General features: G+C 36.7%; 1 protein-coding gene across 1 annotated transcript in view; it reads left to right on the forward strand.

Moving 5' to 3' along the window:
- The window catches only part of MYG1 (MYG1 exonuclease), a 1,051,322-nt gene that overhangs the window by 942,768 nt on the left and 96,497 nt on the right, over positions 1–12,057 (forward strand). Inside the window, exon 5 of the mRNA XM_044083894.1 lies at positions 8,899–9,021. Within this exon, the coding sequence (XP_043939829.1) occupies positions 8,899–9,021 (123 nt within the window). The remainder of the gene's footprint in view (positions 1–8,898; positions 9,022–12,057) is intronic.

Here is a 12,057-nt window from a genome sequence, read left to right on the forward strand (position 1 = left end):
CTCAAGCTGTAAATATGATCTGAGAGACGTTAGGCATAGTGCATTATGGATAGGAAAGGAGCTCGAGAGTTTTAGTGGCCACGAGCTAGTGTAATGGCCAGGTTGGATCCGAATGTGGGATCCGAACCCATCCATTGAGGTAGACTGAAAATGAATAACACATATGGAAAGTTATGGTAAGTACATAACTTCTCTTTTTTTTCATTTCTCATACTTGGTGTGGATACGGACTTGCCTTGTCGATGTGACTTTTTAAGTGGAAGTAGAAGTCATAAGTATATGCATGATTTATTTAGGTCATCAAGTAATTGAATAAGGTTTGATTTTAAGAAGTCCCTAAACACAAAAGTATTTGCAGGGGAAGTATCATCAGCTTTAAGGGAAAAACCACTGATTTATTGTCTGATTTAATGCAGAAGAATGATGCATATAAAAGCATGCAAGAATTTGTCATACTTGTGTAAACAAGATCAAATGTATTTGGTCCCCTATAGAATGGGCAACTGTTTGTACGTAAAAGTTAGCTTCTATAATATCAGGGAAAAGTTCGGCATGCTGACCACTGATGATGTAGTTCAGCCAGTTTATTGATGGATGGTTGAAGTCCCCAGGTAGAAAGGTGTTGGGATTAATGAGGATTTCAGTTAAGGTGTTAAGATAGCTATCATGGTCAGAAAGGGGGCATAGACTATGATCTGTAGCTAGCTGCCAAATGGTAATTCTTGTTTGGGGTGATTTGAACTTCTAGAAGTTGAAATTTTGGGTCCCAAGGAATCAGTTGTAAGGAGAAGATATCCTTGACAAGTACTGATCAATCCATGGTCATGAGTCACAACCCATAGGGTTGCTATACATGTCATATTCAACTCAACAGCAATGACTGGATATGAGGATATAAGGGTATTTTTAGGTCCTAAGAGGTCTAAGTAAAAGTCATCAAGTATAACCAAATTGTTTCTCTTGAAAAGGTCAAGGTTGTTATTTGTATTTCCTTCCAAAGTAATTTTGTTTGTTGGAGGGGGTAGGTAGGCAGTGGCTATATTAAACTTTGTGAATTGTCTATGTACTTGTACTAAAATCCAATTAGGGGAGTTTTCCTCAGGATGTAGGCTTTGTTTGTGTACAGTAGTTTCAAGTTCAGTCTGTTTATTTAAAAAGTAACCCCACCTGCTTTGTTCCCTTTTCAGATGTTTAAAAATAGGCTATATGTCATGTAAAAGACGATGGTTTGACTTGTCCAAGTTTCATAGATTTGTAGAATATCTGGGCTGTGAGTCTGGACCAAGGCTTCTAGTGCGTCTCATTTATTGTTTAGTCTTTGCGGATTTATGTGGTATAACTGAGAATCTATTTTGAGCAGGAAGAGTGGAGTTGTGGTCCTGCACATTTTGATGCAGTAGTGTGCTTTAGCTCTGTCTGTAGCATTTTTGTTAGTGGGGCCAAGGAGGATATTTATATTCCAAGGTGTTTTTTTGATTGACGTTTTATAGAAAATATAGAGATGGTAGTACTGAGTTTATGAGGTATTTTGTAATATGGCTATTTGGAGGTTTGAGCAGAAGGGAAGTGACTTTAAAGTTTGTGGTAGATCATTTTCGTTTAGTCTTGGTTCTGAATGAATTGGATGTTTAGACATTATGGAATTGTATGTTTCCATATCTCTGTCTGAGATGCACAGTGGAGTAATTATGGTAGAATTACAGTACTAGTGACTAAACAAGCATGATGTTTAGTCACTAGTACTGGTGACTAAACAAGCATAATGTTTTTATCGGCTTATATCCCATACAGAGCACTAGCGATACACACTATGAAGGGAGCTATCCCATCCTCATTTGCTGTGTGGTTTTAGTTTAGTTCAGGGATGGAAAGCAGATATATATATATAAATATATATATATATATATATATATATATATATATATATATATATATATATATATATAAAATATGTGTGTGTGTGTGTGTGTGTGTATATGGCCCAGTATCCTTTCCTGTGGTATACCTCAATATTTATTCTGTAAGTATATTCCAGGCCTTGCCTCAGTGTGTGGCAGAGAAGTTCTAAATTGTTTCTATTAGGGAAACAGAGTTACAAATCTATTTTTTTTTATAAACAGCCAGTGCCTAATGACTGAATCGAGGTAGGATAATAGGCAGAGTTTATTCTCAGTGAATGCATTGATCCATCAGATACCAAAAGTAGGGGGAAATCATTCTACTAAGTCCAGAAGGGAAAACAGTATACACAGCAACTAGTTTAACCCTGTTAAAGGAATGATGTTCACGTTCCCTTTCTCTTCTTGAAACTTGACTGTGGTGTGATCTAGCTTAGTTTTGTTATTGGTTTCACCTTTGAAGTGCTAAGATGACATATCTAAAATTGGTGGGCTAGATACAGAACTTTAGAATTGGCAGATTGGCTTCCTGCTTGAATAAACAAGTACAGATCTGTGTTTCTATGGTTTCACTACTGAAAAGGATTAAGCATTACTCTTCTGTAATGGTAATATCATAAAAAGATTGTAAAGACTTTTTTAACATCTTTATTGAATTACCATTTAAGACATAGTAAACATGCATTAGTGTAAAAGAAAATAAACCATGTTAGCATATTCGGTTACAAACATGGTACCTCACGTACATGCTTTTATACCATTATCATCAATCTATCTACATAAATTGCTCAATTCCTGCCTTCCCATAGACCTCAATCCTCCTCCAAAACATTACTATGCATGTAGTGTTGTCACAATTTCCATTTTTTCTGCGTAGTTAGTTCTTACCCTTTTCTACAGATCACACTTCTAGTTCTTTTATCTCTTTTAATTTTCACTTCTTCAACTACAGTTGGTTTAGGACTTGGATTTCCATTTTCTAGTAATTGCTCTTTTTAGCAGCCACCAGAATTAAACTTAACAAATCCTTACTATGACTAGGCAATTCAGATCCTGTATCCCAGCTTAAAAAATCATTTCCTTAGTTACAGCCATTTCTTTACCCAATATTTCTGACGGAGTACTGTGTAGGGTATTTTTAAAGTCTGCCAACTCATTACACTCCATACCTCTCGACTGTCCAGACTTTTGCAGAATGTCCAGATTTTTGCCTCTTATTTTTGGTCAATTCCTCATAAAATGTTTTCTTTTGGCATATCAACTAGGATTAAAGTCAATTAATAATGACAAACATTTGAGTTTCACACTTCATACCCTTTGGAAAATGCATGCCAATGGAAAACCTGTTATTCTATCAACTATCAGTGTTTTAAAATTGTCCCTGTTTTGGGCCTTTGTCCCCTCATTATTTATGTCTTTGTTCAGAATTCTTTCACTAAGAATTTGAGAGGTATGATACACTCCCATAATGTAAGTTCCTGGTTACCTCTTTTTCCCTATCACACCTTCGACATTTGCCAAATACTTGAAGAAACGTCTTTGTAGTCTGCTAGTGGTATAAAAATATCCATAAAAACACTTCCAAGGCCAAGCAAAAATGTTACATTTTCTAGACTTCCTTTACATATTTGGGAGTTATACATATTTCCTTGTGAATTGCTTATCCAGTCTCTCTTCCCAATCTTTTCTAACCTCTTCTGATTGATTACTTTTAGTTATCATGTAATATTTTATATGCTGTACTAATTATCCCATTTTTAACAGCAGCTTCTGTTCTAGATTTATCTAAAAATTGTACCAGAGCAGAGGTCCTTTACTTAAGCTTCTCCTATCCCTTTCTCTTTGCCTATACGCTATCAGTTCCTGATAGGGAAGGCAGTCTGTAGCCTGCAGTCCATCTGTCTTCTTGGCCTCTGCCATTCTGTTACCTTTTCCTCCATAGTTATTTGCTCCCAATTCCTCCAGTAAATCCCAACTCCCTCTTGCCTATTCTCTGTACCCCTAATTGCAGTCATCCCTATCGTCAGAATCTCCTTTGTTCATTCTCATGTTGTCTTAATTCATAGAATATTTTTTCTACTACTTTATGATTATAATATTCTATGTGCATGTTGTTGTTCTCCTTAATGATCTGCATCCAAAATCCCATTCTGTCCTTATTTCTGAGTCGTCATCATCCCATTCTACTTTGATTATAGCTTTCTGTTTGTGTTATGTATATGAACCTTAACAGTGTAGGTCTAATATATCCCTTCAAATCCTAAACTACCATGTTCTGTTGGAAGGATCAGCTTATCCCATTTGACTCTTGCCCTCTCATAAAATCCAAGTTTACTCTGTCAAATGCTTTCTCTGCATCAAGACCCACAAACAACAGTAGTGTTGTCATATGTTCTGCTTCTCTCTGGATCAACATTGTTTTATTAATTTTGTCAGATGTTTGCCTCCCTCTACAAAACCACATTAATCTATATCTATCCATTTTGACAGCATGTTTGCCATTCTTTTCTTATTAAAAACATAAACACTTTACGATCATGGTTTAAAATCGAAATTAAGTCTATTTGAAGCTGGGTCTGATGATTGGTCTTTACTGCGTTTAGGTATTACAGCCACCACAGCTTTCTTCCAGGATGTTGGTGCTCCCTCTCCTTTCAAAATACTATTAAACAAAACTTTCCAGATCTTAATCACTTTCTTTCCTCCTAGCTTCCAAACATACACATAAATACCATCCACTCCTGGAGACTTTCCTGCAGATTGGTTATACATCACTGTTTTTATCTTACATCCTCCTATCTTAATTGTTACTTGTTAAGCCTCATCTATCGCTGACCTTGGCATACTTAAGTTTTCCATAAATATTTCCGATTGTACTTTTGCTTGATCTCCACGTTCATGTGCTTTATACAGGTTCCCATAAAATTTCCAAAACATCTCATATATCTGTACAGGATCTCTGGTTATTTTTGCTGTTATAGACTCCCTAAATTTGGCAAAAACTCTTTCTACTTTCTGCTGCTTAAGTCATTGTACTAAAAACTGTTGTGCTCTGGAGTTAGCAAAAAAAAAAAAAAAAAAAAAACAGTTGCTTAACAGTAATCTTAAAAACTCATGCGTATTATCCACATGCTCCCTTATTTTCTCTTTAGCACCCTACAGTTGTGCCTCTTACTCTTCTGTGAGATCCTCCTTATTCTGTAATACTTTAACCTTTTTTCATCCCCACTAAATAATTCCTGTTACTTCTTAACCATTTTCTTTTTTCTTTTATTTCTCCCCTATTTTTAAATTTCACTTTCATTTGATCCCACTCACAAGTTCAACTTCAGAAGAAATTTCTATCTTCCATGATAATTCTTGTACTATTTCCACTACCCATTCCTTAAATTCCTCTGTTTTTAACAGGGAGGTTTGGAAGCACTTATGTCTCATTTTTACTTCATTAGCCTGCATTTTTATCTTGGTTGTTATTGGCACATGATCTCAAATAGTTATTGGATTTGTGTCTGAGATTTCAATTAAATGCACATGTTCCTGTGAAATATAATTTTTGTGTAGTCTATTCCAGTTATTGTACCTTGGGGAATAATTGAATTCTCTCCGAGTTCCTACTATTGAATTAATGTTTTCCATGACAAATATGTTTATAAATTTCTTCAGAAATCTGCCTTCTTTTTTATATTTTCCCTTGTAGGCTTCCACTACATCTTCACTGTTGGAAATCTAGTTCCAGTCTCTACCTAGAAGTAATATTCTCTGCTGAAAGCTGATTATTTCTCCCCAAAATGTTTTAAGCTCCATAATAGTAGTTTTAGGTAGAATGCAAGTACATCCCAGCATAATCATCCTCCCTTGCCAGTAGCTCTTTACTATCACAAATCTACCATTAGAATATTTTCCCCTTTTCTGTTGGACATCTAGCAATTAGTATAAGTACTCCCCTTTTTCCCTGATACTCTGCTGAATATCTATCCTGAAATAGTTTCTTTACCAAATTCACGCACACATTTATTTCCAAACATGTCTCCTGTAGTACTGCTGTTTTCACTCTGTATTTCTTAATATAATTCAGTACTCTTTACCTTTTTGTCTATATCTGTAAGGCCATTTGCATTCCAAAATAATATATTTAGTGTAGCTGTTATAATAAGAAGTAGTTATTCATACCTATTATGTATGAAAACTTTTTAAAATGTCTTTGTCTAGCTTTTGTCTTTCATGTGCCCACTAATGTTTGGCAGGTTGATCTCTTATACAGTTGTTTCTTGTCATCTCCATTTGAATTTCACATTTTGCAAGAGTTTTTTTTTAAATGAAAACTTGCAAACAAAAAAAACTAAACACACCCACAGAACACCTCCATAACCTATTAACTTAAAACAAACACGCAAACTATGTACATCTTCAGTTAATGAAGTTTAACTCTCCTGATAGGAAAAAAATTGTCCCAAATCGACAGCTGCTCACACAGGCATAACTTAACCTAACATTAAGGTTATTCATGCTACGACTCATGTTACAGCCTCTGCTCCTACTTACTAATTACTGTTTGGTCTTGTCTTATTTTCATTCCCCTCCCAGATATGAAAAACAGCTTGCACGAATTCAGAAAACATTCATCTTTACACTTAAAGAAAATTGTGACTTTATTGCTTCCCTTTGGTACATTGTAAAAGGTTGCACTGGCAAAGTCTCTCTATAAGCTTTATTATCAGAAGATTGAGATGCAGATTCCTCTTCTGTTTGGTGGTTCACTTTTGTTGGACAAACTTTTGTATTTCCTCATTAGCCTGTTCTACATCAAAAATTACTTTGATCCCCCAGGAAAATACTCTGAAGACAGCTGCATATAGCAGCTTAAATGTCACCCCTGTCTCTCAATATGCCGATTGCTGGGATAAATTTGCTTCTCTTCTGCCTTCTGAACAGTGAAAATAATCTTCCATGAACACTGTTGTCTCCAGTTTTTAATAATTTACCCTTTTGCCACAGTTTTGTCAGGATCAGTTCTGGTATGGTTGCATCTTTATTAGTACACGTCTTGGCTGCCTTCTCATAGCCAGGTTTGGAGCATACACATAATGTGCCGTTTCAATTAACAAATCCTGCTGTGGAGTACCAGTCCAGTTGCTTATTTGTGCTTTCATAAAATTAATGCAGTCTGTTCCTTCCAGGTAAAACAGAAAATCTTGTTTTTACCCTGCATGCTGTGTCCTTTAACTCCTCCATTTTTTGAAACAGCTCTTCTTGAGCAGTCTCATACTCATCCAGCCTTTTCTTCATTTCAGACTCTGATTTTAGTAGTTTTACAGTTCATCTGAATAGCTGTTTAAAGCTTCTTCCATTTTTCCAGCCTTTTATTTCAGTCGATATACGCCTTCAGTATTTAATTTATTTTTAATCAGCTGTAAGCACATCTGAGTTATCTTTTCATCTAGATTACTGGAAACCATGTCTTACACCAAAGCTGGAGCTTGAACTGCTTTTTGCTGAACAGCTGCAGGATTCTTCCCAGTCAGAGTTTTCTCTTCACCTTTTCTAGTTGATTTTCTTTCAGGGTCTCTAAGCTTCTCCTTTGCTTGCATCTATGCAGTATACTTACTAGTCAGTAACTGAATTTGCTAAAACTTGCAGAGTTTCTGGTCCTTATCTTTCATTTTCTTTTTTTCACAATGGGAGAGCTGAAATCAAACTGTTGATCAGTGTGCAGCCATCTTGGAAGTCCTGATTGCTAGAGACTATTAGCTGAATTCAATAAATCTTAAGTAGTGAATCCTCTTCTCCAGAAGAAAAAGAAGAACAGGGGCTGTTTTTTTTCCAAAAAACTATTAGTTGATAGGCAAGCACTTATAGAGATCTTCCAAAGTTATACATTTTCTGTCCTTTTTTGTAGGTGTTGCAAATACACCTTCTTAGTGATTCTTTGGCACCTTGCAAGACTGGGCATGGGGCACAGAATGTTGTTTTGATTTGTATGCAGTTCAGTGTTCTATCTTCCTTCTATGGAGGGTGTGTCATGCAGCCTTTGATGATGCATTCTGGTACGAAGTCTTAATTCATGGATCAGTGATGGTAAGATTGTTCATCTAATTCAGTAACTCAGGTGGTGCTAATTGATAACTGATATTTTTGAAGGGGCAAGGTACAGCATTGAGGTCAAAAAATGACTGGAGCATCACATGACAATTACACAGCTTTAAACTGAATTCACTCTACAGTGGCAGGGAGAGTGGCGTTGATGGAGAATACTGATCTCTTACATTATTTCTCCATACCTGTCAAAAAAATTGCGCAGGAGCGTAATTTACCAACTGTCATTTTGACAGGGGTCATAGACTGAGGAAGCATTTTCCAAGGGGTAAAAGATGTAACACAGTGTGATTTATTTCTAGCAATCATAACTAATATGCCTTTTTTAAAATTCCATTTACATGGGGGAGGGGGTAGTACCCCCTCACACACTATCTTTAATTTTACTCTGTGTGTTGGAAAGTTACAAGGGTGGCTTCCCACATTTAAATATAATTAATGTTAAGATAGCTATCTAGCTAAATGAATCTGTCTGTCAGTGTCTTTCTATTTATCTTTCTACCTACTTAGTAACACTGAACCATTGATCACTTTCATAAAACATTTTTTTTAAATAGCTGATTACCGAGCAGCAATAAACTTTGTCAACTCACATAACTGCACATCTTTAGCACAGGAGAAAAAAATGCAGGTGTTTATGGAGCAGCAAACAATTCTGTATGCTTGTATAATAATGTCAAAAAAGTTTAGTAGTGTGGTTTTAATAAGCAGACACATTTTAGATTTGGAATACCACAGAGAGCAACCTATGGTTAAGATAATTGTACTGAAACTGTTAGCAGATTAAATATTCTACATCCTGTTTGTGTCTTGTATATAAAGAAGAGCTGTAAAAAATCTTAAAAAAATGTAATAATACTTTTAGCCTTTGATGTGTATCTAACCAGATTTTCATCTTTTCTTTTAGGCAGGCTTCAAGAAAGCCATGGAACTTGTATGGACTGAGTTTTCAGAACGAGTTGACTTCTATTACAAATCCTGGATTCCTGCCCGTGAACTGGTAGAAGCAGCTATCAAAGAGAGAAACAAGGTATACAATTCACTCGTGTAGCATTTTTGAAACTAGAGCTGTCAGAAGGATAACCCTTCAGTCATGTTTGTCTCTGTTGCCCCCCCCCCACCCCACACACACACACACACACTGGGTGTTAAAAGTTAAAGATGTGTACATACCTCTTTTAGAAGAATAATTTAAAGGAAGAAAGCACATGTAATTTTTTTAGTATGAGTGTTTAAAAAATTCCAGTTGGTAGTGTTAGATTAGCAGGCATGGACAATTGTTTCCTTCTATTTGTGTATTTTCCTCCATGAACCATTTGTTAGCAAAGGCTATATACCTGGCTAAAGTTTTAAGTTAGTATCCCCCCTGAAAATATAAAAAAATTCTGTATCTGTCTATCATTTGTTAACTAGGTAAGTGGACAGGTATAAGGACCCTTTTTAGCCATGACCTGGGTCAAGTAGAGCTGATATAGATGCTCACATTTTTGAGTTAGCTTTGTGGTTTTGAGTGATGTTTAAAGACATGCAGGTAGGTGCGTGCGTGAATGGGTGTGCCTTCGTTGAAGGTTGGGCATCTGGCTGGCACCTCGGCACTGTAAAAAGCTACTGACAATCATAAGCAGACTGCCATTCTGCTGTGGCGACCCCTAACTGGGAAAAGCCAAAAGACATTACTTTTTGTGGTCTTGTTGAAGGTGGGTATAGTATGATTGCTTATCAGAAATAATTAATACAGTCTGCATAATAGTAGTACGGGGTATACATTTATTTATTTGACATTTGTTTATTGGGATGGTCCATCTAGTTCAGAAACAACCCATTTTCAGCAGAGGCCTGGAGAGAAAAGCTCCAACAGTAAAAATAACAATATATGACAAAAAAGGTTTTGCAAACACATGAAAAGAGAGACTGTGTTTAACACTGGTATATGAAAACAAATGTATATATTATACAACCTGGCCTAATGATATTAATAGTCTGTTGAGGAATCCCTATGATATGGTTAGTAGTTATAATTGATTACATTTTTTTATATTTATCTTAATCATGTTATAGTGGTACAGTGTAGGCATAGTTATAGGAAACAGAGTGTGAAGTATTAGTTGAGTGGAATGTTAACAGGCTGTTAGATGAGTTTAGGGTAGTGTTAGTTGAGTAGAGGTAAGAGTATAAGAGAAAATCTAAAAAGTAGTACATATAGAAAGGGGGAGGAGAGAGGGTGAAAGTGTATAAGAGGTTAGCCAGGAGAAGAGCAAGTGCAAATCCAAGAATTGTTTAGATTTTCCTTTAAGGATTTTGTGAAAGCTACTAGATCTGGAATACTGCTGATTGACAGAGGGAGTGAATTCCACGCTTTGACAACAGTGTGAGAGTATAGGCTCTGTCCAGTTGTTCTAGAGGCATTGGAGATAGTGAGAAGCTTCTTATCTTCAGACCTGAGGGTTCTTTTGGGATTGTAACGTGTGATTATGTTAATCAGGGCAGGGCAGGCTATGAGCTTATTCATTATGTTGTGTAATGTTGTAAGTTCAATATAAAGGAGGTGGTTGAGTTATTCTAACCAGTGTAGCATTTGCAGTGGTGTACAGTGAAGTGTGCCAGTTATGGTATTTGTGGTAAACCTTGCCACTTTGTTGTAGCATTGCTCCGTTTTGAATCTAATGCAAGTCTCCCGGTTAGAGAAGATAGACGCACTGTATAGCAGGGAGGGTAGAAGGAAGATTTTTTGCTAAGGTGACCTTGGTTGATACGGTTAGTGAATGTTTGTTTCTGTAAAGGATGTCAAGTTTCTGGTGGCTTTTTTTTATATATATATTTTTGGACGTGGATAGATTCATAGATGTTAACTAGGCTAACGACCATAAGGGCCTTTTTAAGCCTAGCCATGCATTCCAAATCTCTGACAAGTTCTGATACCCTTGATAAGCGAAAGCATGGGCCTGGGAGATGAACCATTTACAGGTTACCTGTTTGCATTAGAGACATAGGTGCCAAACCAGGGATGGATTTCCGGTTTCCCATCCAGTTGTCCAAGTTGCACTTGAATTGGGTTAGGGAGGAAGTCTGCTTCACATGGATGGGAATTCTGTTCCATAGATGGGGTAGTCTCTGGGATACATACCTATCTCTCCAGCAGATCCTATTTATATCACAGGCAAGGTTAAGTCTGGTACTGTTTGTTTTGTGGATATACAGGAGATCCATCAGAGTGAGGCCTGACAATGTCCTGTATGCCAGGCATAGATCTCCCCTCAAAATCCTGTAGGTCAAACTTTAACTGGTTATCGGTAGTTACACCTAACAGTCTAATATGATTGACTATTTTGAGAATGGTATTAACAGCGGAGAGTACTTTAAATTGTTTTGTGTCAGTAAAGAGATATTTTGTTAGGAAGAGAAGGAGTTTATTTTTTTTTGGGGGGGGGGGTAGAAATAGTTGATGGTTAGTGAGCCATCGAATGAAAAAAATGTACATTGTGTGATTGTGAGCAGTTGGGGTAGTGTAACTGAGGAACAGATAATAGTCTAGTCATCTGCATACTTTGAGTGTTCCAGTGGGTGAGACAGTGTATAGGTCGTTTGTAAAAATTTTGAGGGGTAGAGGACCAAGGATAGAGCCTTGTGGGACTCCAGTGGGGTTGTGTATAAAGGGTGAGATTTCTTTTAGCCACTTTACTGCTTGCTTTCGCTCATACAAGTAGCCTTGGAAGCATTGTAAGGTGGAATGGATACAGACGAGATTTGAGAGCTTATGCAAGAGTATTGATTGTGATATAGTGTCAAAAGCCTTAGTAAGGTCGAGAAATATGGCAGCTACCAAGTAACCTGTGTTTCAAGTTCTGTTCATAGATTTGGTAAAGGATAGGAGGGCTGTGGGTGTGCTGTAACCTGGGCAGAGGCTATGTTGTGTGGGTGTGAGAAGGTTGTTTTCTAGTAAGTGTTTCATTGATTGTTGGTGTATACACTTTTCTGATATTTTAGAGATGGAAGATAGGATGGCTATGGGTCAGAAGTTGGTCAGTTTGGTTGATTTACCACTTTTGTGAATAGCAGTGATATAGGA

This window comes from Protopterus annectens, chromosome 9.part0 (genome assembly GCF_019279795.1).
Source record: "Protopterus annectens isolate FY-2018-M chromosome 9.part0, PAN1.0, whole genome shotgun sequence".
Taxonomy (NCBI): domain Eukaryota; kingdom Metazoa; phylum Chordata; order Ceratodontiformes; family Protopteridae; genus Protopterus; species Protopterus annectens.